The sequence below is a fragment of the Eriocheir sinensis genome, chromosome 54 (assembly GCF_024679095.1).
Source record: "Eriocheir sinensis breed Jianghai 21 chromosome 54, ASM2467909v1, whole genome shotgun sequence".
NCBI lineage: Eukaryota > Metazoa > Arthropoda > Malacostraca > Decapoda > Varunidae > Eriocheir > Eriocheir sinensis.
In genome coordinates this window covers 5,915,101-5,942,600 of record NC_066562.1, presented here as the reverse complement: position 1 = coordinate 5,942,600, position 27,500 = coordinate 5,915,101, and the positions used below count along the sequence as shown (strand labels likewise).

Here is a 27,500-nt window from a genome sequence, read left to right as displayed (position 1 = left end):
GTGTGTGTGTTTGTCTTTGTGTGTGTGTTTGTCTTTGTGTGTGTGTGTGTGTGTGTGTGTGTGTGTGTGTGTGTGTGTGTGACCTTAACAGCCATTTTGTGCTACTGGTAATATGTTTTTTTTTATTAACTAATTAATTTATTTATATATATTCAGTACCATATGTTTCTTCCTCCTCCTCCTTCTCCTCTTGTTATCTTTTTTGTTTTTGTTTCTTCTTGTTCTTCCTTCTCTTCCTCATTCTCCTCATTCTTCTTTCTCATGTTCCTTTTTTTCTTTTCCTCCTCCTCCTCCTCCTCCTCCTCCTCTTTATTCGTTCTTCTTATATTTCCTTCCTAGTATCATGATTTTTCCTCTTCTTCCTCTTCTTTTTTCTCATGCTCTCTTCCTCCTCCTCCTCCTCCTCCTCCTCCTCCTCTTTATTCGTTCTTTTCTTATATGTCCTTCCTAGTATCATGATTTTTCCTCTTCTTTTTTCTCATGTTCTCCTCCTCCTCCTCTTCTTTCCTCATCTCATTTTTTTATTATTTTTTTGTTATCGTGTGTTACTTCATCATCATCATCATCATCATCATCATCATCAGTTATGCTTCTTTATTAACCGGAAATGACGCCAGAATTGCAGCCATTGTGTGTGTGTGTGTGTGTGTGTGTGTGTGTGTGTGTGTGTGTGTGTGTGTGTGTGTTTAAAAGGGTTCATATGTGCGTTTTAAGCCAAAGACTTACACGGCATGCTAATTAGTGTGTGTGTGTGTGTGTGTGTGTGTGTGTGTGTGTGTGTGTGTGTGTGTGTGCGCGCGCGGATGTGTGGGTGGGTGGGTACGGATTTTAAGAGGGGGAAAACTCACACACACACACACACACACACACAGAGAGAGAGAGAGAGAGAGAGAGAGAGAGAGAGAGACGGATATTACAAACAAAACAGATGGAAGTTTTACAGACAGACAGACTAACAAAGAGACAGACAGACAAAATATTTACTGAATCTAGACTGGAGATAAACAGTCAGAGAGAGAGAGAGAGAGAGAGAGAGACAGATGTACAAACAAAACAGATGGAAGTTTTACAGACAGACAGACCAACAAAGAGACAGACAGACAAAATATTTACTGAATCTAGACTGGAGATAAACAGTCAGAGAGAGAGAGAGAGAGAGAGAGAGACTGTTGATAGGTAGCAATATGATACAATAGGAAAGAATGAAAGAAAGTAAAAGAAGGAAGGAAGGGAAAAAGGAAGGAAAAAAAGAAGGAAGGGAAAAAAGGAAAGAAAAAAGAAGGAAGGAAAAAAGAGAGGGAGAAGGGGAAGGAAGGGAGGGAAGAAAAACAAAAGGGAGACAGAGAGAGAGAGAGAGAGGACACTGCCCCCTCGTTCACCTGTGCAATCGACCTCTTTTGAATACCTGGCTGGCTCACGCTCTCACCTGCCCTTACCTTACCTTACCTTGCCTTACCTTACCTTACTTAACCTTACTTTACCTTACCTGCCTTTACCTCTCCTAACCTTACCCTACCTGCCCTTACCTTACCTGCCCTTATTTTACCTCTCCTTACCTTATCTAACCTTACCTTACTTTATCTTACCTTACCTTACCTTGCCTTACCTTACCTTACTTAACCTTACATTACCTAACCTGCCTTTACCTCTCCTAACCTTACCCTACCTGCCCTTATTTTACCTCTCCTTACCTTATCTAACCTTACCTTACTTTATCTTACCTTACCTTACCTTACCTGCCCTTGCCTTACCTCACCAAACCTAACCTAACCTTACCTTACCTTACCTTACCTTACCTTACCTTACTTAACCTTACTTTACCTTATCTTACCTGCCCTGACCTTACCTTACCTTACCTGCCTTTAGCTTATCTAACCTTACCTGTCCTTACGTTACCTAACTTTACCTGACCTTACCTTATCTAACCTTACCTGTCCTTACCTTACCTAACCTTACCTTATCTAACCTTACCTGTCCTTACCCTACCTAACCTTACCTTACCTTACCTTGCTTTCCCTTGCCTTACCTTACCTCCACTTACCTTACCTTGAATTACCTAATCTTATCTTACGTTACCTAACTTTACCTGACCTTACCTTATCTAACCTTACCTGTCCTTACCTTACCTAACCTTACCTGACCTTACCTTGCTTTCCCTTGCCTTACCTTACCTCCACTTACCTTACCTTCCCTTGACTTACCTTATCTTACCTTACCTTACCTAACTTTACCTGACCTTACCTTATCTAACCTTACCTGTCCTTACCCTACCTAACCTTACCTTACCTTACCTTGCTTTCCCTTGCCTTACCTTACCTCCACTTACCTTACCTTACCTGCCCTTGAATTACCTAATCTTACCTTACCTTACCTAACTTTACCTGACCTTACCTTATCTAACCTTACCTGTCCTTACCTTACCTAACCTTACCTTACCTTACCTTGCTTTCCCTTGCCTTACCTCCACTTACCTTACCTGCCCTTGATTACCTAATCTTACCTTACCTTACCTAACTTTACCTGACCTTTATCTAACCTTACCTGTCCTTACCTTACCTAACCTTACCTTACCTTACCTTTTCCTTGCCTTACCTCCACTTACCTTACCTGCCCTTGAATTACCTAATCTTACCTTACCTTACCTAACTTTACCTGACCTTACCTTATCTAACCTTACTTGTCCTTACCTTACCTGACCTTACCTTACTTAACCTTACTTTCCCTTGCCTTACCTTACCTCCCCTTACCTTACCTTACCTGCCCTTGCCTTACCTTACCTAACTTTACCTGACCTTACCTTATCTAACTTTACCTGCCCTTGACTTACCTTACCTTACCTTACCTTACCTAACCTTACCTGACCTGACCTTACTTAACCTTACTTGCCTTTGCCTTACCTTACCTGCCCTTGACTTACCTAATCTTACCTTACCTGTCCTTACCTTACCTAACTTTACCTGACCTTACCTTATCTAACCTTACCTTTTACTTACCTTACTCTTTTTCCTTATTCTCTCTTTCCTTCGTTTCCTTATCTTCCCTTTTCCCTTCCTCCTTGCTTCCTCTCTTCTTTCTTCTCTTCCCTGTCTAGTTTCTTCTTCCCTTTATCTTTCTTACCTTTTCCTTACCTTACTCTATCCTTTACCTTTCCTCCCACTCCCTATCTTCCTTTTCCTTACCCTCATCTCCCCTTTCCTTCCCTTCTTCCTAACCTTACCTAACCTTTCCATGTCTTACCTTCATTCCTTCCTTCCTGTTCCTGCCTTACTGTACCTTACCTCCTCTTCCTTTCCCTTCCCTTCCCTTCCCTTCCCTTCCTTTCGTTCCTTTCCTCTCTAACATTTCTTTCCCTTACTTTCTTTTCTTACTAACCTTCCTTTCCCTTCCTTTCCCTTCCCTTCCCTTCCCTTCCTTTCGTTCCTTTCCTCTGTAACCTTCCTTTCCCTTCCTTTCCTCTCTTACTAACCTTCCTTTCCCTTCCTTTCCCTTCCCTTCCTTCCTCTCTCACTTCTCTTTCCCTTATCTTCCTCTCCCCTGCTCCCTTCCCTTCCCTTCATTTCGTTCCTTTCCTCTCTAACCTTTCTTTCCCTTCCTTTCTTTTCTTACTAACCTTCCTTTCCCTTCCTTTCCCTTCCCCTTCCCTTCCTTCCTCTCTCACTTCTCTTTCCCTTATCTTCCTCTTCCCTGCTCCCTTCCCTTCCTTTCCCTTCCTTTCCTCTCTTACTAACCTTCCCTTCCCTGACTTTCCCTTCCTCTCACTTACCTTTCCCTTCTCTTCCTCTCCCTTGCTCCCTTCCTTCCCTTTCCCCTCATGCATTCCCTCTCTTTTTCGCCTTCTTTCCTCTTTTATCTCTCCTCCTCCTCCTCCTCCTCCTCCTCCTCTTCCTCCTCCAATTATCTTTCTTTACGGTTTCTTACTTTCATCTCCATTCTCTTCGTTTTTCCTTCGTCCTTCCCTCCGTGACTTTTTACCTCTCTCTCTCTCTCTCTCTCTCTCTCTCTCTCTCTCTCTCTCTCTCTCTCTCTCTCTCTCTCTCTCTCTCTCTCTCTCTCTCTCTCTCTCTCTCTCTCTCTCTCTCTCTCTCTCTCTCTCTCTCTCTCTCTCTCTCTCTCTCTCTCTCTCTCTCTCTCTCTCTCTCTCTCTCTCTCTCTCTCTCTCTCTCTCTCTCTCTCTCTCCCCTGTTATCAAAGTTCCTCCCATGATTAGAAGGAAATTTTCTCTCCTCCTTCTCCTTCACCTTCACCTCTTCTCCCTCCTTCCTCTCCCCCTTCTCACTATACTTCCCTCCTTACCTCTCTTTCTACCTCTCCCTCCTCTTCCCTTCTTCCAACCTCCATCATTCCTCTCTCTACCTTCCCAATTTTCTTCTTGCCTTCTCTCTTCCCTCCCGAACCCTTTCTAACCCTTTCTCCCTTCCCTTCCTTTCCATCCCGTACCTTCTTCCTATCCCTTCCTTTCTATTCCTTCATCCACTTACGTCCTAGGGCTCCATGCATTCAGGCTAAGAATCGTGCAGACAGAGTACACGGTTTCATTTCAATAGATGCGGTGAAGTTACCCTCAAGCTGGAATCCGTTCTAGAGTAAGGAGACCTCATCTCGAATATGCGGTGCAGTTCTGGTGACCCTACTTTAGAATGGATGTCAGGAAGCCAGAATCTGTGCAGAGGAGAATGACAAAAATGATTCACGGGTTGAGAAACTTGCCGTATTAGGAAGGACAAATTTGCAGACATCAGCTATTTATAAAAGTCAAAGAGTGGTCAGTCGGGTTCTAATGAGTGTTCCTTCAGGTTCACGGTACAGAAGAAGGGTCAAACTCCCACCAGGGTCATCAAACTACTTCTGGAAATGCCCACAACTACGAAAGCCTTGTCAAATATGTGTTCCTGGGCGGCGAAATGTCTTATAATACGCCCCTAAATGTATGAAGGGCTTTAATAAGGGTGATGTTAGTAAGGTTCCGGTGGTAAGAGAACCGGGCAGGACACGTAGCAATGGGTGTAAGTTGGATACATTCAGATTCAACTAGGACATTGGCAAGAATTGGTTTACTAATAGTGGTGGATGAGTGGAACAGACCTGGCAGTCATATAGTGAGCTCCAATACGATAGATACATTCAAGAAGGGGTTGGATAAATTCATGGACGGTGAGGATAGGTAGGGTTAGGTTTACGGGAGCTGCCCCCTTTCCTCCCACCCTCATCTTCCCTTCCTGTCTTCCTACCTTCCTTTCTCCCTCCCTCCCTTTCTCTCTGACCCATCCTTCCCTCCCTGAGACGGTCATCCCACTGGCGGCAGACACCTTGCGACAGCCCCCGATTTTCAAGGTTGCAAAGTGTCTCGAGATGTTGCAGACCAAGTCGCAAGGTGTCGGCGGCATGGCCTCGGCCTATCTCGGGCTGTCTGCAACAGTTGTCGTCATCGGCGATTTCTTTGGCTGAGGCAAAATTGTCACAGCCATGGCGCCGACCCTTGGCGACAGCTGTCTGCAACAGCCGGCGGCAAGTTTCCGACAGCCGCCTACTGTCTGGAAATGGCGGCGGCCAAAACAGGATTAAACTTGTATTGTGTCCCATCACCGACTGTCGCCGGTCATAATCTGCGACAGTCTGGGACAGTCTGCGATAGTAGGCGACACAAATTTAACGTGTCTGCGGCATGACAATAACAGCATTGCCGACTTGTGAAAATTGGGTGGCGACATGCCGCCGACAGCCTGCAACGTGCCGGCGACACTTGGCGACAACTTGCGACAGGTATAAATTTGCTCTCAAAACTACGTATCGGCGGCTATCGGTTATGGTCGCCGATTAGTATGACCGTTTGTCGCTGACTAACTCCGACTGTCGCCTTTTGTCGCCGATCACAATCGCCATATGTCACCGACTATTGCAGTTCATCGGCGACAGATTTTCCCGTTCCTTTTTTTTTAAAAAGGGGGCAGTCGTGCCGAATAGCAGACAAGGAGATTGTCGGCAATAGCGGTCGCATGTGGTTTCCGACAAGTGCCCACACCCGCCGACAAAACTAGAATTTCGTCGCCGATACTAGACAAATCGGGCTGTCGCGGAATGTCTGCCGCCAGTGGAATGACCGTCTGTAACCTTCTCTTCCCATGTCAGTCCCTCCATCTCGTCCTCCCCCTTTCCTTCCTTCTCCCTCCATCTCTCATCTCTCCCCTCCCTTTCTTCTCGCTCCCACTCATGTTCCCTTCTTATCTTCCTTCATCCCTCCCTTCCTCCGCATCTCCCTATCTCCCTCCCTTCCCGTACTCAGTGGCCTTCATACAGACAGACAGACGATCCAATATATAGACAGGCGACCTTCAGACAGGGGGGGGGGGGATTGGAGTGAAGTAGCAACAGCAGAAGAGGAAGAGTGGAGATAAGAGGAGGGAGGTGGAAGAGAGGAGAAAGGAAAGGAGGGAGAAAGGAAGGAATTAAAGTGGAGGAAAGAAGTAAGGAGAGAGAGAGAGAGAGAGAGAGAGAGAGAGAGAGAGAGAGAGTCAACCTTACTTTAGTGTGGCGAATTCTGTGTGTGTGTGTGTGTGTGTGTGTGTGTGTGTGTGTGTGTGTATGACACGGAACAGTTCACACACACACACACACACACACACACACACAGACGAAAAGTTAAATCTACTGTGTGTGTGTGTGTGTGTGTGTGTGTGTGTGTGTGTGTGTGTGTGTGTGAATCACGTGCAAGCCGCTGTTAACAGTTACACAGTTTTTCCTTTTTTTCTTTCTTCCCTTCTTTACATTTTCCTCTCTCTCTCTCTCTCTCTCTCTCTCTCTCTCTCTCTCTCTCTCTCTCTCTCTCTCTCTCTCTCCATAGCTATTACCACATCCTTTTTTAATAATACCTCTCTACTCCACCTTCCCCTTTCTCCTCTTTCTCTCTTCCCTCCTCCTTCTCCTCCTCCTCTCCTTTCCCCTTTCTTTCACTTTCTCCTCTTTCTCTCCTTTTCTCTTCCCCTTCCTCTCCCTTACTCTCATTTCCCCTTCCCCTTTCTCCTCAGTTACTCTCCCTCTCTCTTCCCCTCCTCCTCCATTCCTCATCCTGCTCCTCCTCCTCCTTCTCCTTCACGGCCATGTTTCTCAAATCACCAATGGTTACTTGGGGACACACACACACACACACACACACACACACACTCGGTCAAGGATAGAGAACAGTATTAATTTAGCGTGACACACACACACACACACACACACACACACACACACACACACACACATGAACGTCAGGCTGCCAATAACACACACACACACACACACACACACACGACTATATATAACTGGCTTGCTCTCTTCTCTCTTTATACACAGTGACGTTCACGTGTAGATGCGCCGTTTGTGTGTGTGTGTGTGTGTGTGTGTGTGTGTGTGTGTGTGTGTGTGTGTGTGGAGAGAGCAAGAATATACCACATCAATAGACAAAGCTACTGAGAGAGAGAGAGAGAGAGAGAGAACGACTAAAGTAGAAACAGACAAATTTCGACAGATAATGAGAGAGAGAGAGAGAGAGATCCCGTGACCAGGAGTGATGAGGTGGAGATTAACTCATATTCTTCATGCAGGTGGAGGAGGAGGAGGAGGAGGAGGATCAGAGCTAACCACCTGCAGTGTGTCTGTGTGCGTGTGTTTGTGTGTTGCTTCTAGATATCCGGGTGTCCCTGCGTCTCTCTCTCTCTCTCTCTCTCTCTCTCTCTCTCTCTCTCTCTCTCTCTCTCTCTCTCTCTCTCTCTCGGTTTGCCTTTAGGAAACTTTGTGATATTGCAATTTGTGTAATTCTCTCTCTCTCTCTCTCTCTCTCTCTCTCTCTCTCTCTCTCTCTCTCTCTCTCTGCCTACGTGATAGGGAACATGCACGTGCTTGAAGAGTAGGCCTAACGTGATCGATTTCTCTCTCTCTCTCTCTCTCTCTCTCTCTCTCTCTCTCTCTCTCTCTCTCTCTCTCTCTCATTTTTCTGTCATTGTTTTTTATTTCTTTATTTCCATCTTTATCTCTACCATTTTCCTTCTTATCATTTATTGCTTTCTTTTTCTTTCTTGTTCTCATCTATTTTAATTTTTCTTGTATTTTTTTGAGGTGTTATGTTTTCCTTCGTATATTTCGTCTCCTCCCATTTTCAGTATGTATTTTTGTTTGTGTTTATAATTTAATGTATTTTATCACTATTTTGTTTCCTCTATGCAATTTTCTTTTCATAATTTGTACATTTTTCTTCCTATTGATTCGTACATTTGGTGATCGATTTTCCGCTTCCATTTATTTTAACCGTTTATCATTTTATTTTTTTATTTCGTGTCATTTTCCTTTCCTTACCTTACATACCTTACCCTAACCTTCCCTTACCTCCCTTACCTTACCATACCTTACCCTAACCTTCCCTTACCTCCCTTACCTTACATACCTTACCCTAACCTTCCCTTACCTCCCTTACCTTACCATACCTTACCCTAACCTTCCCTTACTTCCTTACCCTAACCTTCCCTTACCTCCCTTACCTTACATACTTTACCCTAACCTTCCCTTACTTCCCTTACCTTACATACCTTACCCTAACCTTCCCTTACCTCCCTTACCTTACCATACTTTACCCTAACCTTCCCTTACCTCCCTTACCTTACCATACCTTACCCTAACCTTCCCTTACCTTACCATACCTTACCCTAACCTTCCCTTACTTCCCTTACCTTACCATACCTTACCCTAACCTTCCCTTACCTCCCTTACCTTACATACTTTACCCTAACCTCCTTCCTTTACCTCTCCTTGTTTACTTTACCCTAACCTTCCCTTACTTCCCTTACCTTACCATACCTTACCCTAACCTTCCCTTACCTCCCTTACCTTACCATACCTTACCTAAACCTTCCTCCCCTTACCCTCCCTTACCTTGCCTTTCCTTTCTTCTCCTTTTCTCATCTTCTTCTTTTCCTTTTTAATTCTTCCTTACCTTACATTTCCCTTTCCTTACCTTACCTTACCTTATCCTCCCCTTACCCTCCCTTACCTTGCCTTTCCTTCCTTTTCTTTTTTCTTCCCCTTCATGTTTTTCTTTCTTTACCTCTTCCTTACCTTACTCTTCCCTTTCCTTACCTTACCTTACCCTAACCTTACCTCCCTTACCTTCCCTTTCCTTCCTTCTTTTCTCATCTTCTTTTCCTTTTTAATTCTTCCTTACCTTACATTTCCCTTTCCTTACCTTACCATACCTTACCTAACCTTACCTTATCCTCCCTTTACCCTCCCTTACCTACCCTTTCCTTCCTTCTCCTTTTCTCATCTTCTTTTCCCCTTTAATTCTTCCTTACCTTACATTTCCCTTTTCTTACCTTACCATACCTTACCCTAAACCTTCCCTTACCCTCCCTTACCTTGCCTTTCCTTCCTTCTCCTTTTCTCATCTTCTTTTCGTTTTTAATTCTTCCTTACCTTACATTTCCCTTTCCTTACTTTACCTTACCTTACCCTAACCTTACCTTATCCTCCCCTTACCCTCCCTTACCTTGCCTTTCCTTCCTTATCCTTTTCAAATCTTCTTTTCCTTTTTAATTCTTCCTTACCTTACATTTCCCTTTCCTTACCTTACCTTACCTTACCCTAACCTTACCTTATCCTCCCTTACTTACCCTTTCCTTCCTTCTCCTTTCCTCTTCTTATTTTCCTTTTTAATTCTTCCTTACCTTACATTTCCCTTTCCTTACCTTACCTTACCCTAACCTTACCTTATCCTCCCTTACTTACCCTTTCCTTCCTTCTCCTTTCCTCTTCTTGTTTTCCTTTTTAATTCTTCCTTACCTTACATTTCCCTTTCCCTACTTTACCTTACCTTCCCCTAACCTTCCCTTTCCTTACCTTACCATAACTAACCTTCCCTTATCCCTCCCTTACCCTGCCTTTCCTTACCTTACCATACCTAACCTTCCCTTATCCCTCCCTTACCCTGCCTTTCCTTACCTTACCATACCTAACCTTCCCTTATCCCTCCCTTACCCTGCCTTTCCTTACCTTACCATACCTAACCTTCCCTTATCCCTCCCTTACCCTGCCTTTCCTTACCTTACTAACCTTCCCTTATCCCTCCCTTACCCTGCCTTTCCTTACCTTACCATACCTAACCTTCCCTTATCCCTCCCTTACCCTGCCTTTCCTTACCTTACCATACCTAACCTTCCCTTATCCCTCCCTTACCCTGCCTTTCCTTACCTTACCATACCTAACCTTCCCTTATCCCTCCCTTACCCTGCCTTTCCTTACCTTTCCTTCTTTCTCCTTTTTTCTTCTTCTTCTTTTTGTATTCATTCGTTTATAAGGTGATCGATTTTCCATTTACATTTATTTCAACGGCTTATCATTTTACTTATTCATTTCGTTCCATGTTATTCACCTCTCACCTGTTCACCTATTCACCTGTTTAATTATGCTCCCTTCCCTCCTTCCTTCCTTCATTTATTCATCTTCCTAATTGCTCTTTACTGTTTCTTTTGCGTGTGTCTGTTACGTTAGTTAGTGTGTGTAGTGTTTATATGCACGCAACACACACACACACACACACACACACACACACACACACACACACACACACACACACACAAGCAAAACGAAAAAAAAAGGAGAAAAAAAGATAAAACTCGGTAGACTTTCCTCCCCTCCATTCCCCTCCACACACACACACACACACACACACACACACACACACACACACACACACACACACATATGCTAAGATTGATAACGAAGTCTGTATGTGTGTGTGTGTGTGTGTGTGTGTGTGTGTGTGTGTGTGTGTGTTGCTAACAGTCTTCACCGAATCACGCAAAGATTATCACCCAATATTCAGCCTTGGTTTCCAGTCTCCTCCTCCTCCTCCTCCTCCTCCTCCATAGATACTGTTATCACTGGGGAAAGCCTTGTGGGACCTCCTGTTTTCTCTCCCTCCTGGAGCCTAGATTGGAGAGATTAGGAGGAGGAGGAGGAGGAAAGTAGGGAGGAATGAGATTTGGAAATGATGAGGGGGGAGAAATGAGAGGTGAAAGGGAGGAGGGAAGAAGGGAGGAAGATGAGGAGGAAAGAAGGGAGGAAGATAAGGATGAGAGAAGGGAGGAAGATAAGGAGAAAAGGGAGGAAGATGAGGAGGAGAGAAGGGAGGAAGATGAGGAGAGAAGGTAGGAAGATAAGGAGAGAAGGGAGGAAGATGAGGAGGAAAGAAGGGAGGAAGATGAGGAGAGAAGGGAGGAAGATGAGGAGGAAAGAAGGGAGGAAGATGAGGAGGAGAGAAGGGAGGAAGATGAGGAGAGAAGGGAGGAAGATGAGGAGGAAAGAAGGGAGGAAGATGAGGAGGAGAGAAGGGAGGAAGATGAAGAGGAGGGTGAAGAAGATAAATTGATCGAAAGGAAAGGGAGGGAAGGAGGGAGGAGAAAAGAAGAAAGGATATGAGAGAAAAAAACAAACAGGAAAAGAGAAGGAAAGGAGGAATAGGAAGAGGAAAATAATGAGGAGAAAACAGGTCAAGAGGAAGGGAGGAAGAAAGAGGGATCAAAACAACAACGGAGAAAGAGGAAAACAAGAGGAAGAGGAGGAGGAGGAGGAGGAGGAGGAGGAGGGAGAGAAATCAGTGTAGGAAAAAAAAATATAATGGAGGAAGAAATTGGAGGAGTATGGGAGGGGGAGGAAGGAGGGAGAAGAGGAGAAAGAGGAGAAGAGAAAGAAGCAGTGAATAAGGAAGAGGGGAAAGAGAAGAGAGAAAAGGGATGAATAGAAGGAGGAGGAGGAGGAAGCGAATGAAAGAGGGGAGGAGAAGTGAAAGGAAGAGAGGAAGAGAGAAAAAGAAGAGAATGAAAATGAGAACGAAGAGGAGGAGGAGGAGGAAAAGATAGATAGACAAACAGATAAACATAGATAGATAGATGGATAGATAGATAGAAGGATGTGAGGGAGGGAGGAAGGAGGAAGGAGGAAGAAGGATGTGAGGGAGGGAGGAAGAAGGAGGAGGAGGAGGAGGAGGAGGAGGAGGTGTCTTAATAATTAAAGTGGCTTCAACCTGACCTTGACCGCATAGGATCCTGCATTAGAGAGAGAGAGAGAGAGAGAGAATCCATGATCGTTGCCAAGTCGAGAGAGAAGAAAACAAGAGGAAGGAAGGAAAGAAAGAAGAAAATGAAAATAAAAGAAAATGTAAAAATTGAATAAGAAAGAAAATACTAAAGAAAATAAGAAAGAAGAAGAAAGAAAATGATGAAGAATGGAAGGATTGGAAGAGAGGAGAGAGGTGACGTTGGCGTGTATGAGGTCCTTAAGTGACGAATTTAAAACTAGCATAAAGGATAACTAGCATAAAGGATGACTAGTATAAAGGATAACAACACTAGGATAAAGGATAACTAGCATAAAGGATGACTAGTATAAAGGATAACAACACTAGGATAAAGGATAACTAGCATAAAGGATGACTAGTATAAAGGATAACAACACTAGGATAAAGGATAACTAGTATAAAGGATAACTAGTATAAAGGATAACAACACTAGGATAAAGGATAACTAGCATAAAGGATGACTAGTATAAAGGATAACAACACTAGGATAAAGGATAACTAGCATAAAGGATGACTAGTATAAAGGATAACAACACTAGCATAAAGGATAACTAGCATAAAGGATGACTAGTATAAAGGATAACAACACTAGCATAAAGGATAACTAGCATAAAGGATGACTAGTATAAAGGATAACAACACTAGGATAAAGGATAACTAGCATAAAGGATGACTAGTATAAAGGATAACAGCACTAGGATAAAGGATAACTAGCATAAAGGATGACTAGTATAAAGGATAACAGCACTAGGATAAAGGATAACTAGCATAAAGGATGACTAGTATAAAGGATAACAACACTAGGATAAAGGATAACTAGCATAAAGGATAACAACACTAGGATAAAGGATAACTAGCATAAAGGATGACTAGTATAAAGGATAACAGCACTAGGATAAAGGATAACTAGCATAAAGGATGACTAGCATTAAGGATAACAACACTAGGATAAAGGATAACTAGTATAAAGGATAACAACACTAGGATAAAGGATAACTAGCATAAAGGATGACTAGTATAAAGGATAACAACACTAGCATAAAGGATAACTAGCATAAAGGATGACTAGTATAAAGGATAACAACACTAGGATAAAGGATAACTAGCATAAAGGATGACTAGCATTAAGGATAACAATAAAACTAGCATAAAGGATAACAATAATATACGTGTAAGTCAGGTCGAGCGAAGGAGGAAATATTGATAAAAGAAGGAATGCAGATATGAAAAGATAGCGTTCCTGAAAAACTTAGGAGTGACGCTAAAATTAGTCAGAGATAACGTTTATGAGTTTAGGAGAGAGCTTTGTAGTTTGTGAGCGATAGACGATGAAGGAGAAGAGGGAAAGGGAGGAGAGAGGTTACGTGTGTGTGTGTGTGTGTGTGTGTGTGTGTGTGTGTGTGTGTGTGTGTGTGTGTACGACTTTTAAAGACTGCAAAACCAACCCATAACATTACCTTTAAAAGAAAAGAATGAAAACGAGGAGCAGGAAGAGGTAGAGACGGATAGACGATGATAGATAAATAAATAGAAGGATGCATTGAAGAAAGGTGTGAGGGAGCAAACGGCTTAACTATTGTTCGTGCGAAGGAAATAATTAGAAAAGAGAATGGGACAGAGGAAAGAGCTATATGTAGGTTGAACGGACCCCCTGAAAAAGTAGAGAAAGAGAAATGATGTAATATATGTGGGAATAACTTAAGGAAAGGAAATAATTAGAAAAGAGAGAATGGAAGAGAGGAAAGAGAACGAGCGTTTGTTAGGCAGTACTGAAAAAAAAGTAGAGAAAAACATATTAAGTACAAAACGAATGATGTAATATATGTTTGAATAACTTAGGGAGTAATTAGAAAAGAGAGAATGGAAGAGAGGAAAAAGGAGTGTTTGTTAGGTAGTACTGAAAAAAAAAGTAGAGGAAAATATATTAAGTACAAAACGAATGATGTAGTATATGTATGAATAACTTACGGAAAGGAAATAATTAGAAAAGAGAGAATGGAAGAGAGGAAAAAGGAGTGTTTGTTAGGTAGTACTGAAAAAAAAGTAGAGAAAAATATATGAAGTACAAAACGAATGATGTAATATATGTGTGAATAACTAGGAAAGGGAAATAATTAGAAAAGAGAGAATGGAAGAGAGGAAAAAGGAGTATTTGTTAGGCAGTACTGAAAAAAAAGTAGAGAAAAACATATTAAGTACAAAACGAATGATGTAATATATGTTTGAATAACTTACGGAAAGGAAATAATTAGAAAAGAGAGAATGGAAGAGAGGAAAGAGAACGAGTGTTTGTTAGGCAGTACTGAAAAAAAAGTAGAGAAAAACATATTAAGTACAAAACGAATGATGTAATATATGTATGAATAACTTAGGGAAAGGAAATAATTAGAAAAGAGAGAATGGAAGAGAGGAAAGAGAACGAGCGTTTGTTAGGCAGTACTGAAAAAAAGAAGTAGAGAAAAATAAATGAAGGAAAAAAAGAAATTATGTAATATATGTATGAATAACTTAAGGAGTAATTGGAAAAGAGAGAATGGAAGAGAGGAAAGAGAACGAGCGTTTGTTAGGCAGTACTGAAAAAAAGAAGTAGAGAAAAATAAATGAAGGAAAAAAAGAAATTATGTAATATATGTGTGAATAACTTAAGGAGTAATTGGAAAAGAGAGAATGGAAGAGAGGAAAGAGAACGAGTGTTTGTTTGGCAGTACTGAAAAAAAAAGTAGAGAAAAACATATTAAGTACAAAACGAATGATGTAATATATGTATGAATAACTAGGAAAGGGAAATAATTAGAAAAGAGAGAATGGAAGAGAGGAAAGAGAACGAGTGTTTGTTAGGCAGTACTGAAAAAAAAGTAGAGAAAACTATATTAAGTACAAAACGAATGATGTAATATATGTATGAATAACTTAGGGAAAGGAAATAATTAGAAAAGAGAGAATGGAAGAGAGGAAAGAGAACGAGCGTTTGTTAGGCAGTACTGAAAAAAAGAAGTAGAGAAAAATAAATGAAGTAAAAAAAGAAATGATGTAATATATTTGTGAATAACTTAAGGAGTAATTGGAAAAGAGAGAATGGAAGAGAGGAAAGAGAAAGAACGTTTGTTAGGCAATACTGAAAAAAAAGTGGAGAAAAATGAATAAAGTTAATAATGAATGATGTAAAAAAGGAATAATGCAAAATGTGAAGAACTTATTGAAGGCCTGTAGCATAAGTAAATTAGACCCCACTTAAAACTATAGCAATTAGTGTTTACAGATTGCACAGACTATCTCACACGAACCACTTATATACAAAAAGCAAATAAATAGATTAACTTAGAGCGTGTGAGAAAAACTTAAGAATTACTGAAAAAAAAACGTAGGAAGCCACAAAACGTTTAAAACACTCACGGGAAGATTTTAAAGAGAGAGAGAGAGAGGCAAGCATTAGTCAATTAGAGGATGACTTGTGATAGTGAAAGATAAGAGATAGAGAGAGAGAGAGAGAGAGAGAGAGAGAGATGAATGATTGAAGGATGGTTGTATAAGGAGGAAGAAGAGGAGGAGGAGGAGGAGGAGAGGTAAATTTGATTAGAATGAAGGTTGATGGAGAGAAGATGAAGGAGGAGGAAGGAAGAAATGGAAGAGGGAGAGAATGAAGAAGTGGAGGAAAGAAGGAAGGAAGAAGGGAGGGAGGGAGGGAACGAATGGATAAGAAAGCTAAACGAATTATTTCTCTCTCTCTCTCTCTCTCTCTCTCTCTCTCTCTCTCTCTCTCTCTCTCTCTCTCTCTCTCTCTCTCTCTCTCTCAAGGTTTCTTTAAAAATCCATAAAAAAGAGAAAATGGTTCCAATGATATTTTCGGTTTGACATTTTGGTATTGATCGAGAGAGAGAGAGAGAGAGAGAGAGAATGTGTGACTCATTTACCTCTCACTTTACAGACCACGAAATTGACCTAAAAAGAAACAAGAAAAAGAAAATAAAGAAAATAGAAAAAGAAAGAAAAAGTGAGAAAAGGAAGAAAATAATAATAATAATAATAATAATGTGATAAATGTAATAAATAGAAAGGAAGAGGAAACAATAGGGTGCGAGGAAGGAAGGAAGAGGAGTAAGAAGAAGAAGAAGAAGAAGAAGAAGAAGAAGAAGAGGAAGGAGAAGAAATCGCACTGAGGCAAAAGGAGGAGGAAGAGGAAGAAGAAACCGCAACTAAGGAAAAGGAAGAAGAAGAAGAAGAAGAAGAAAAAGAAACCAGAAGCAAGGAAGAGAAGGAGACGGAAGACGAAGAAGAACAACAACAAGAAGAAGAAGAAGAGGAAGAAGAAGAAGAAGAGAAAATAAAGAGGAAGCATGAAAGAGGAGGTGGATTGAACAGTATGGACCCTCCTCCTTCACCTCCTCCTCCTCTTCCTCCTCCACCTCCTCCTCCTCTTCCGCCATCCTCGACAACCTTTACCTTCCCTAGAATCATTAACTCCCCCGTCTCCTCCTCCTCCTCCTCCTTCCTCATCCTCTTCCTCCATGCCCAGGGTCATCCTCGCTCCAATCATGGGGGGGCGCCGGACCTCCCCCGCCCCCTCTGCCCGTCCGTGTTGGGGCCCCCCCGCCGCAGCCGTCTCGTTAGTATTACTAGGTGCCTATCTTACTCTCTCTCTCTCTCTCTCTCTCTCTCTCTCTCTCTCTCTCTCTCTCTCTCTCTCTCTCTCTCTCTCTCTGTCTGTGTCTGTGTGTTGGCTTCTAGTTGTGCTTTGCTGGTGATTTCTCTCTCTCTCTCTCTCTCTCTCTCTCTCTCTCTCTCTCTCTCTCTCTCTCTCTCTCTCTCTCTCTCTCTCTCTCTCTCTCTCTCTCTCTCTCTCTCTCTCTCTCTCTCTCTCTCTCTCTCTGTGTCTGTGTGTTGGCTTCTATTTGTGCTTTGCTGGTGATTTCTCTCTCTCTCTCTCTCTCTCTCTCTCTCTCTCTCTCTCTCTCTCTCTCTCTCTCTCTCTCTCTCTCTCTCTCTCTCTCTCTCTCTCTCTCTCTCTCTCTCTCTCTCTCTCTCTCTCTCTCTCTCTCTCTCTCTCTCTCTCTCTCTCTCTGTCTGTGTCTGTCTATTGGCTTCTATTTGTGCTTTGCTGCTGATTTCTCTCTCTCTCTCTCTCTCTCTCTCTCTCTCTCTCTCTCTCTCTCTCTCTCTCTCTCTCTCTCTCTCTCTCTCTCTCTCTCTCTCTCTCTCTCTCCATAGCTGCAGTGTCCTCATTCCTCCACCTGACCTCTTTTCTCCGTTCCACTTTGCATTCCTCCTCCTCCTCCTCCTCCTCTTCCTCCTTTTTTTCAGTTTTCCGCATTCGCAAATAAATAAATAAATATCTCAAGACTTTTCCTATTGTTATTATTCTCTCTATCTATCTCTATCTATCTATCTCTGTCTATTTATCCATCTATCTTATTTTTTTCTATGTAATGTCAGTGTAGCTTCTCTATATCTATCTATCTATGTATCTGTCTATCTATGTATCTATCTATCTATCTCCGGGCTGTGTCATGCTGTTGTGATGCTCTTCCGGCCTTTGGTGTGATTCATGCTGCATGGCCCGATCAGAGGAAGACATTTCTCTTTCTTCGTTTTTCATATTTTTATTTTCCTCATTTTAAGTTTGATCATTTTTTCGATTTTTCTTATTTTTTCAATTTTCATATTTTTGTTTTTCATATGTTGCATTTTCGTATTTTAACTTCATATCTTAACTTCGATTTTTCATTTTATTTTTTTTATTTTTCATATTTTAATTTTTCAAGTTTTTGTTTTTCATATTTTCATTTTCATATTTTTTGGATTTTTCATATTTTTCATATTTTCCATTTTTCATATTTTAATTTTCATTTTTTCGATGTTTCATATTTTAATTTTCACATTATTTCGATTTTTTCATATTTTCGTCTTTCAGATTTTTGCATTTTTCATGTTTTAACTTCTCATCTTTTTTTCATTTTCATTTTTTCATATTTTTCCGTTATTCTCATTTTTAATATTTTCATTTTTCACCTTTTTTCGATTTTTTAATATTTTACATTTTTTTTTATATTATGCATTTTTTTCATATTTTTGGGATTGTTTCTTTATATATATTTTTCCGTTTTACTTTTCGTAGTTTCCTTTATTTTTCCTCGTATATTTTCGCATTTCCCATCAAATTTTTTTTTTTTCATTGATTCATTGGTTGTTTTGACATTCTTTTTTACACGTGAATAATTCTCTGCCTTTCTGCGATATATGTTTTGTCATCTATGCATTTATCTTTTCTTTTCTTTAATATATTTTCTTACTTTTTCGTTGATATATTTTCTTACTTTTTCGTTGATATATTTTCTTACTTTTTCTGATTTTTTTTCGTTTTTCGTTGATATATTTTCTTCATTTTTCGTTGATATATTTTCTTCATTTTTCGTTGATATATTTTCTTCATTTTTCGTTGATATATTTTCTTCCTTTTTCGTTGATATATTTTCTTCCTTTTCGTTGATATATTTTCTTCCTTTTTCGTTGATATATTTTCTTCATTTTTCGTTGATATATTTTCTTCCTTTTCGTTGATATATTTTCTTCCTTTTCGTTGATATATTTTCTTCCTTTTCGCTGATACATTTTCTTCCTTTTCGCTGATACATTTTCTTCCTTTTTGTTGATATATTTTCTTCATTTTTCGTTAATATATTTTCTTCATTTTTCTTGATATATTTCTTTCCTAATTTGTTTTTGTATTCTTTCTTTTTATATCCTTCATGTATATTTATTTTCTTGTAATTATTCCTCAAGTTAATTTCCCTTTTGTTTTATTTATGTGTGTGTGTGTGTGTGTGTGTGTGTGTGTGTGTGTGTGTGTGTGTGTGTGTTAATTATGCCATGTAAGTATATCTTGACACAGGTGAATAATCTTCCGCGTGTACGTAGTCGAGTTCATGTGCACCAATACCTGTGTGTGTGTGTGTGTGTGTGTGTGTGTGTGTGTGTGTGTGTGTGTGTGTGTGTGTGTCTGCCAGTTGACCCAGTTTGTCTGTGTGTAATGGAGCAGCGAGAAGAGGAGGAGGAGGAGGAGGAGGAGGAGGAGGAGGAGGAGGGGGCTAAATACGGTCTGTGATGTCTGCTTTCTCTTTTAGTTGTTATTTTTGTAGGGAGGAGGAGGAGGAGGAGGAGGAGGAGGAGGAGGAGGAGGAAGAAGAAGAGGAGGAGGAGGAAAGAAGAGGATTTAAGGGGAGAAAGAGAAGACGTGAAGTATTAGAAGAAGAAGAAGAGGAGGAGAAGGAGAAGAAGAGGAGGAGGAGGAGGAGGAGGAGGAGGAAAGAAGAGGATTAAAGGGGAGAAAGAGAAGACGTGAAGTATTAGAAGAAGAAGAAGAGGAGGAGGAGAAGGAGGAGGAGGAGGAGGAGGAAAGGGGAGAAAGAGAAGACGTGAAGTATTAGAAGAAGAAGAAGAGGAGGAGAAGGAGAAGAAGAAGAGGAGGAGGAGGAGGAGGAGGATGAAGAGAACTGAAATATTAGGAGATAGGTTAGAGTTTAGACAGCCGAGGAGGAAGAAGAGGAGGAGGAGGAGGAGGAGGAGGAGGAGGAGGAGGTCATTTCATATGCTCCCTGTTTGCTCCTTTCTCTTGATAAACTTGTTATTGTAAAAGATAAGAGGAGGAGGAGGAGGAGGAGGAGGAGGAGGAGGAGGAGGAATTGGAAAATAACGTGATGATAAGAAATTGATGGGAAAGATGAAGAGAGAGAGCAGCTAATTTTAGAAGAAGGAAGAGAGATGTTAATAATAAAAGTGAGGAGGAGGAGGAGGAGGAGGAGGAGGTGACGATTTTAGCTTTTCATGTTCTACTCCTCTCTCTCTCTCTCTCTCTCTCTCTCTCTCTCTCTCTCTCTCTCTCTCTCTCTCTCTCTCTCTCTCTCTCTCTCTCTCTTCTTTTCTATTTATATTTCTTCGTTTCGTCTTCCCCTTCTCTTCCCTTCTTCCTTCCCTCTTCTCCTCCTCTTCCCTCCTTCCCTCCTCTCTTCCCCTTCTTTATCTTCTCTCCTTCCCTCTCTATTTTTGTCTCTCTCTCTCTCTCTCTCTCTCTCTCTCTCTCTCTCTCTCTCTCTCTCTCTCTCTCTCTCTCTCTCTCTCTTCCTCCTCTACCTTTCACTCATTTTTTCTTCCCTTCCCTTCCCTTCTTCCCCTTTCTCTCTCTCTCTCTCTCTCTCTCTCTCTCTCTCTCTCTCTCTCTCTCTCTCTCTCTCTCTCTCTTCCTCCTCTACCTTTCACTCATTTTTTCTTCCCTTCCCTTCCCTTCCCTTCTTCCTGTTCCTGACCTACCCTTTCTCTCTCTCTCTCTCTCTCTCTCTCTCTCTCTCTCTCTCTCTCTCTCTCTCTCTCTCTCTCTCTCTCTCTCTCTCTCTCTCTCTCTCTCTCTCTCTCTCTCTCTCTCTCTCTCTCTCTCTTCCTCCTCTCCCTTCTTCCTGTTCCCTTCTCTCTCTCTCTCTCTCTCTCTCTCTCTCTCTCTCTCTCTCTCTCTCTCTCTCTCTCTCTCTCTCTCTCTCTCTCTCTCTCTCTTTTTTACCTAATATTGATATGGGTAAAAGAGGAGGAGGAGGGGGAGGAGGAGGAGGAGGAGGAAGATTTAAAGGGACATGAAAGAAGGAGAGAGAGAAGAAGAAGAAAGTGAGGTGAAGGTGAGAGAGGAGGAGGAGGAGGAGGAGGGGGAGGGGGAGGAGGAGGGTGGTCACTTGCCTTCATTTTAGCTACATCCTGTCAACCTCCTCCTCATCCTCCTCCTCCTCCTCCTCCTCCTCCTCCTCCTCCTCTCTTTCAAAACTAGGCTGCCCTTGACAACACCCCCCCCCCTCTTCTTCCCCTTCCTCTTCTCCCCTCCTCCTCCATTTCATCCTCCTCCTCCCGTTTCATATTCTTCCTCTTTTTCCTCTTTTCCTCTTCCTTTCCTTTTTTTCCTTCTTCCTTTTCTCTCCTCTTTCCTCTTTCTTCCTCCATATTCCTCCTCTTTTCTTCCCCTCCCTCATTTCCTTCTCTTTTCTCTCCCTTCCTTCTTCCTTCCTTCTTTCCTTCTTTCCATCCATCTTCCTTCCTTCCTTCCTTCCTTCCCTTTTTCTCCTTCCCTTCACTTCCTCTTTTTCCCTCCCTTCCTCTTCCCCTTTTACCTCCCTCCCTCCTCTTCCTCCCTTTTTCTCTCCACCCCTCCACTTCCTCCCTTCCTCCTCCCTTTAATTATCTCTCATTTATGATTTTTCTCTCCATTTTCTTTCTCTCTCCCCTTGTTTCTCTTCCTCTCCCTCCCCTTCTTCCTTCCTTCCTCTCCCCTCTTTAATCGTTTCTCCCTCCATCTCTCACCTTCCTCCTTCCTTTCCCTTCTCTCTTCTCTTCCTCCTCCACCTTTTCCTTCCTTCCTCCATTTTCTTCTCTTTTAGTTGTTTTTCTTTCCTTTCCTTCTTTCCTTCCTTCCTTCCTTCTTATCTTCATTTAACTCTTCCTCTTCCTCCTCATTTCTTCCACTATCTTCAATTTCCATCTTCCTCCGCCTCCTCCTCCTCTCCTCCTCCTCCTCCTCATATCTTTCTACCTGTCTGTACCTGTTACCACTCTCTCTCTCTCTCTCTCTCTCTCTCTCTCTCTCTCTCTCTCTCTCTCTCTCTCTCTCTCTCTCTCTCTCTCTCTCTCTTCCATTTCTCCATTCTTTATCTCCTACATTTTCTTCTTTTTCTCCTCCTCCTTCTCCTCCTCCTCCTCCTCCTCCTCCTCCTCCTCCTCCTCCTCCTCCTCCTCCTCCTCCTTCACATATGCCACACTTAGCTTTCCCAGGGACGTGAGGCAGATGCATAAGGAGGAGGAGGAAGGAAGGAAGGAAGGAAGAGGCTAAGTTTGAGAAATAAAAATCAAGAAGTCAGGTCAGGAGAGAGAGAGAAGAAAGAAATTCAGTGGAAGAGTTTGATTGAACGATAGTTAAAGGAGGAGGAGGAGGAAGAGGAGGAGGAGGAGGAAGAGGAGGAGGAAGAGGAGGAAGAGGAAGAAGAGGAGTACAATAAATGAGGAAGAAAGATGAAGAGAAATTGAGTGATGGAGGAATCGATTGAGAGAGTGCAGTAAGTGAAGGAGAGAAGATTGGATGCTGCAGAGAGAGAGAGAGAGAGAGAGTATTGAAGGGCGTGGTGGCGGTGGTCACGTGTTCTGTTACCGTGTGTGTGTGTGTGTGTGTGTGTGTGTGTGTGTGTGTGTGTGTGTGTGTGTGTTGACGTGGCGCCACATGTAGCCATCCCTACACGCACACACACACAGGTATTGGTGCACATGAACTTGATTACGTACACGCGGAAGATTATTCACCTGTGTCAAGATATACTTACATGGCATAATTAACACACACACACACACACACACACACACACACACACACACACACAGGTGACAACAAATTTTGCTCTCTCTCTCTCTCTCTCTCTCTCTCTCTCTCTCTCTCTCTCTCTCTCTCTCTCTCTCTCTCTCTCTCTCTCTCTCTCTCTCTCTCTCTCTCTCCTCAATTCCTCCTCCTCCTCCTCCTCCTCCTCCTCCTCCTCCTCCTCCTCCTCCAACTCCTCTTTGCCTCCCCTCTTTCCACTTCTGCATTCTCTCTCTCTCTCTCTCTCTCTCTCTCTCTCTCTCTCTCTCTCTCTCTCTCTCTCTCTCTCTCTCTCTCTCTCTCTCTCTCTCTCTCTCTCTCTCTCTCTCTCTCTCTCGGTTCAGTAAATTGTAAAAGCGAAAGAGGGAGGAAAGGAGAGGGTGAAAGAAGAGGAGGAGAAGGAGGAGGAAGAGGAGGAGGAGGAGGAGGAGGAAGAGGGAGGGAGAGAGGAGGAGGAAGAGGGAGGGAAAGAGGGATAAATAGTGGAAAAAAGGGAACATTGCTGGTGGGAGAGAGAGAGAGAGGAAATACTTGTTAATGAGTAAAGGAAGAATTTGGTGTAGTTGCCTTGCATGAGAGAGAGAGAGAGAGAGAGTCTTTCCTCCGTCTGCTCCCTACGCTGCCTGCATGACTCATTTCCTCCTCCTCCTCCTCCTCCAACTCTTCTCCTCCTCCTCCTCCTCCTCCTCCTCCTGTGATTATTATCGACTTTTCTCTCCCAGTTCTCATTATCACCAATTCCTCCTCCTCCTCCTCCTCCTCCTCCCCCCTTTTCCTTCTATATCTCTCCCTCCTCCTTCCTCCACCGTTTTCTCTCTCTCTCCCCCTTCATCGTTTTTCTTCCAATTCCTCCATTTTTCCCTCCAGTTCCTTTCTCCCTTTTTTCCCTCTCCTCTACTTCCTCCTTTCATTCCTGTTCTTCCTCCCTTCCCTTCTTCTCTCTCCCTTTTCCTTTCCTTCTCTCTTCCTCTCTGTCATTTTATATTCTTTTTCTCTTTCATTTTTCTCTTCTTTCTTTCCTTCTTGCTTTCTCTTCACTTTCTCCTCCTTTCATCCCTGTTCTTCCTCCCTTCCCTTCTTCTCTCTCCCTTTTCTCTTCCTCTTTTTGTCATTTTATATTCTTTTTCTCTGTTTCATATTTATCCAAGTTGATATTTTCTCCTTCCTTCTTTCTCCTCTTTTTTTCCTTCTTGCATTTCTCTCTTCTCCTCTTTCTTATATTTTCCTTTTTCATTCCCATCGTTTACATTTACATTTATCGACGTTTTGCTTATTCCTTTTTCTCTTATGTTATGTCAAACCTTTTTTTATGGATTTGTTGCTTATTCCTTTTATTCGTATGTTATGTTTTTTTTCATTTCCATTCTTTCTATGTTTCTTCCCTCTCCCTCCTCCTCCTCCTCCTATTCTCTCCACTCCTCTTCTCGTTTATTCTCTCCTCTTCTCTTGTTTCCTCTTCTCGTTCATTCCTTGTTTTCTCATTGATTTCCTCCCTCTTTTTTCTCCCCGTCCCTTTCTTTCCCTCCCTCTTTCCCTCCTTTTCTCTCCCTTCCTTTCCCTCACTCGAACTCTCCTCTCTCTCCCCTTCTTTCCTCCTTCTCCCTTCTTTTCCCTCCCTCTTTCCCTCCTTTTCTCTCCACCTCTTTCCTTCTCCCTTTCTTTTCCTCCCTCGCTCCCTCCTTTTCTCTCCCATTCTTTCCTCTTCTCCCTTTCTTTTCCTTCCTCAAACTCTCCTTTCTCTCCCCTTCTTTCCCCTTCTCCCTTTCTTTCCCTCCCTCAAACTCTCCTTTTCTCTCCCCCTCTTTTCTCCTTCTCCCTTTCTTTCCCTCCCTTGCAACCTCCTTTTATCTCCCTCTTTCCTCCTCCCTCTCTTGTCCTCCCTCGAACCCTTCTTTTCTTTCCCCTTCTTCCCCCTCCCCTTCTCTTCCCCTCACCCTCTTCTTCTCTCCCATCTTCCCTCTTCCCTTCTCTTCTCCCCTTTCCCCCGTTGGCCATTTAACTAACCAGGTATTTTTTCTCTCCCTCACAGGTATGACCGCCCAAGCATCTTCTGTTGGAGGTAAATAATTAAGGCTCAAAAATAGGTAAAGTGGCTCACCTCACCTGTTCTTGCCACGCACAGGTAGTCAGGTGTGCAGGTGAAGGGGTTTTATAGGCAAGGGAGATGATTGTTTACAGGTAGCGTGCAGGTGTTGATTGGGATGTTATTACAGGTGAGTTTTAACAGGTATCGTACAGGTAATGGAAGTTGATTGGTATGTTATTGCAGGTGAATTTTGACAGGTATCGTACAGGTAATGGAAGTTGATTGGTATGTTATTGCAGGTGAGTTTTGACAGGTATCGTACAGGTAATGGAAGTTGATTGGGATGTTATTGCAGGTGAGTTTTGACAGGTATCGTACAGGTAATGGAAGTTGATTGGTATGTTATTGCAGGTGAGTTTTGACAGGTATTGTACAGGTAATGGAAGTTGATTGGTATGTTATTGCAGGTGAGTTTTGGCTTTGTCCTTGAAAGTAGGGTGTATTGTTGATTGTATAATGTGTGTGTGTATGATTGTAAACTCGTCGGGAATTAGGAATATGATTGATTGTATGGTGTGTGTGTGTGTGTGTGTGTGTGTGTGTGTGTGTGGGTGGGTTGTAATCTGATTGAAAACTCGTAATTTGAGTTATCGTTGTTATGTTCACTCTTACCACGAAAAAGGCATGTTGAATTCGCTGAGTACACGCATATAATGAATTTGAGTTTTGGTTTGCTTAGAAAGGTTAAGAGTATCTCCAAACACATGATAGCCAGCAAGTTATAGTAAATATCAACAAAAAATGACCTCACTTTGTTGTATAGAAAGTCTCATTAGTTAGGAAGCATATATGAATTTTCTGAGTCAAGACCTATAGTAACTGTTTGGGGTTTTGTTAGGTTAAGTTTGGTTAAGTTTAGGGTATCTTCAGACACATGATAGCCAGCACCTTATGGTATAAATCAACCAAGAATGACCTCACTTTGTTGTCTAGAAAGTCTCATTAGTTAGGAAGTATATATGAGTTTTCTGAGTCAAGACCTATAGTAACTGTTTGGGGTTTTGTTAGGTTAGGTTAGGTTAAGTTTAGGGTATCTTCAAACACATGGTAGCCAGCACCTTATGATATAAATCAACAAAGAATGACCTCACTTTGTTGTATAGAAAGTCTCATTAGTTAGGAAGCATATATGAATTTTCTGAGTCAAGACCTATAGTTGCTGTTTGGGGTTTTGTTAGGTTAGGTTAGGTTAAGTTTAGGGTATTTTCAAACACATGATAGCCAGCACCTTATGGTATAAATCAACAAAGAATGACCTCACTTTGTTGTATAGAAAGTCTCATTAGTTGCCGAAAATTCTCGAAAATTCCCAAAATTCCCACGCAACGTTTCCTAGTTAAAAATTCCCGGAAAATTTACAACCCTGCGTGTGCCACTTCCCGTGTCTGCCCTGTACTCGCCCTCTGCCGGCCCTGTATCGAGGCGAGCAACAGGGACAAAATGCCGTCGGTTACTACCCAGGAAGGAAGATTTTATTTATTTATTTATTATTTTTTTGTAACTTCAATGTGACCTGTGTTGAAACTTGAGGCTTGGTTCTCCTGAGTACTCCGCGGGGTGATGTTATCTGGGCCTTCTCCTCTTACCGGGCACGTGGCGCATTGCTAGGGCCATACTCGTAAACATTTCTCACAAGCACATATTTGACTCGGTTTTCGTAGGAGTTGTGGGCATTTCCAGGGGTAGTTTTATGACCCTGGTGGTAGTTTGACCCTTCCTCTGTACCGTGAACCTAAAGAAACACTCATTCGAACCTGACTGATGAAGTTTTTGGGACCACATTCAACATTTCTCACAAGCACACATATTTGACTCGGTTTTCCTAGGAGTTGTGGGCATTTCCAGGGGTAGTTTTATGACCCTGGTGGTAGTTTGACCCTTATTCTGTACCATGAACCTAAAGTAACACTCATTCGAACCTGACTGATATACTTTCTGGCTTTTGGAAACAGTTGATAAGAGTTTTAACAGCCCAGGGACCATATTTTTGAACATTTCTCCCCAACACACATACTTGACACAGTTTCCCTAGAAGTTGTGGGCATTTCCAGGGGTAGTTTAATGACCCTGGTGGTAGTTCGACCCTTCCTCTGTACCGTGAACCTAAAGAAACACTCATAAGAACCCGATTGATATACTTTTTGACCGTTGAAAATAGTTGATGTGAGGGGTGGAGGCGTCTGAGCATAACCTTGGTCCGTTCGTTGTCTTGTGTAATAGCTAATAATAGATAATAGATAATAGATAATAATAGACGCAATGCAGCACATGGAAGGTTGAAATTACACAGGGTTGTTTTTTTCTTTTTCCTCTTCCTTCCTTCCTTCTTTCCTTCCTTCCTTTTCACCTTATAAATGATCCCTTCTCTCCTTCCTTCCTTCCTTCTTTCCTTCCTTCCTTTTCTCCTTATAAATGATCCCTTCTCTCCTTCCTTCCTTCCTTCTTTCCTTCCTTCCTTTTCACCTTATAAATTATCCCTTCTCTCCTTCCTTCCTTCCTTCTTTCCTTCCTTCCATTTCTCCTTCTAAATTACACAGGCTGGCTTCTTTATTCTTTTTTTTCCTTCTCTCTTCCTTCTTTCTTTCCTTCCTTCCTTCCTTCCTTCCTTTTCACCTTCTAATTACACAGACTGGCTTTTTCCTTCTTTTTTTTTCCCTTCTCTCCTTCCTTTCCTACTTTCCTTCCTTCATTTTCACCTTATAAATTATCCCTTCTCTCCTTCCTTCCTTCTTTCCTTCCTTCCTTCCTTTTTACCTAAATTACAGAGGCTGGCTTTTTTTCCTTTTCCTTCCTTCCTTCCTTCGTTCCTTCCTTCCTTCCTTTTCACCTAAATTACAGAGGCTGACTTTTTTTTTCCTCTTCCTTCCTTCCTTCCTTCTTTCCCTCTTCCATTTCTATCTTCTAAATTACATAGGCTGAGTTTTTTTTCTTCCTTT

The 27,500-nt window shown here is 42.1% G+C and overlaps 1 protein-coding gene and 3 long non-coding RNA genes across 10 annotated transcripts in view; 1 reads left to right on the top strand and 3 right to left on the bottom strand.

Moving 5' to 3' along the window:
- The window catches only part of LOC126983627 (serine/threonine-protein kinase WNK1-like), a 167,535-nt gene that overhangs the window by 19,157 nt on the left and 120,878 nt on the right, over window positions 1-27,500 (top strand). For 2 of the 5 annotated variants that reach the window (XM_050836487.1, XM_050836492.1), the window contains exon 2: window positions 24,508-24,537. The exons of 2 other annotated variants lie outside the window; for them this stretch is intronic. In XM_050836487.1, coding sequence (XP_050692444.1) covers window positions 24,508-24,537 — 30 coding nt within the window. Of the gene's footprint in view, window positions 1-16,133; window positions 16,710-24,507; window positions 24,538-27,500 lie in introns of those variants that run through there. One more of the 5 variants, XM_050836491.1, reaches the window with a different exon arrangement.
- LOC126983638 (uncharacterized) lies at window positions 1,340-2,187 on the bottom strand. Its single transcript, XR_007736073.1, has 3 exons — window positions 2,137-2,187; window positions 1,732-1,956; window positions 1,340-1,596 (listed from the first exon to the last, which is right to left on the bottom strand). It is a non-coding gene; the product is annotated as an uncharacterized LOC126983638 (long non-coding RNA).
- LOC126983639 (uncharacterized) lies at window positions 2,312-3,447 on the bottom strand. The gene is made up of 4 exons (XR_007736074.1): window positions 2,978-3,447; window positions 2,813-2,847; window positions 2,693-2,757; window positions 2,312-2,406 (listed from the first exon to the last, which is right to left on the bottom strand). It is a non-coding gene; the product is annotated as an uncharacterized LOC126983639 (long non-coding RNA).
- On the bottom strand, window positions 9,366-10,684 carry LOC126983635 (uncharacterized). Of its 3 annotated transcripts, none has more exons than XR_007736070.1 (3): window positions 10,117-10,684; window positions 9,811-10,071; window positions 9,366-9,444 (listed from the first exon to the last, which is right to left on the bottom strand). It is a non-coding gene; the product is annotated as an uncharacterized LOC126983635 (long non-coding RNA). The 3 variants fall into 3 exon arrangements; XR_007736069.1 differs by lacking the exon at window positions 9,366-9,444 and adding an exon at window positions 9,623-9,695; XR_007736068.1 differs by lacking the exon at window positions 9,366-9,444 and having other exon boundaries at window positions 9,623-10,071.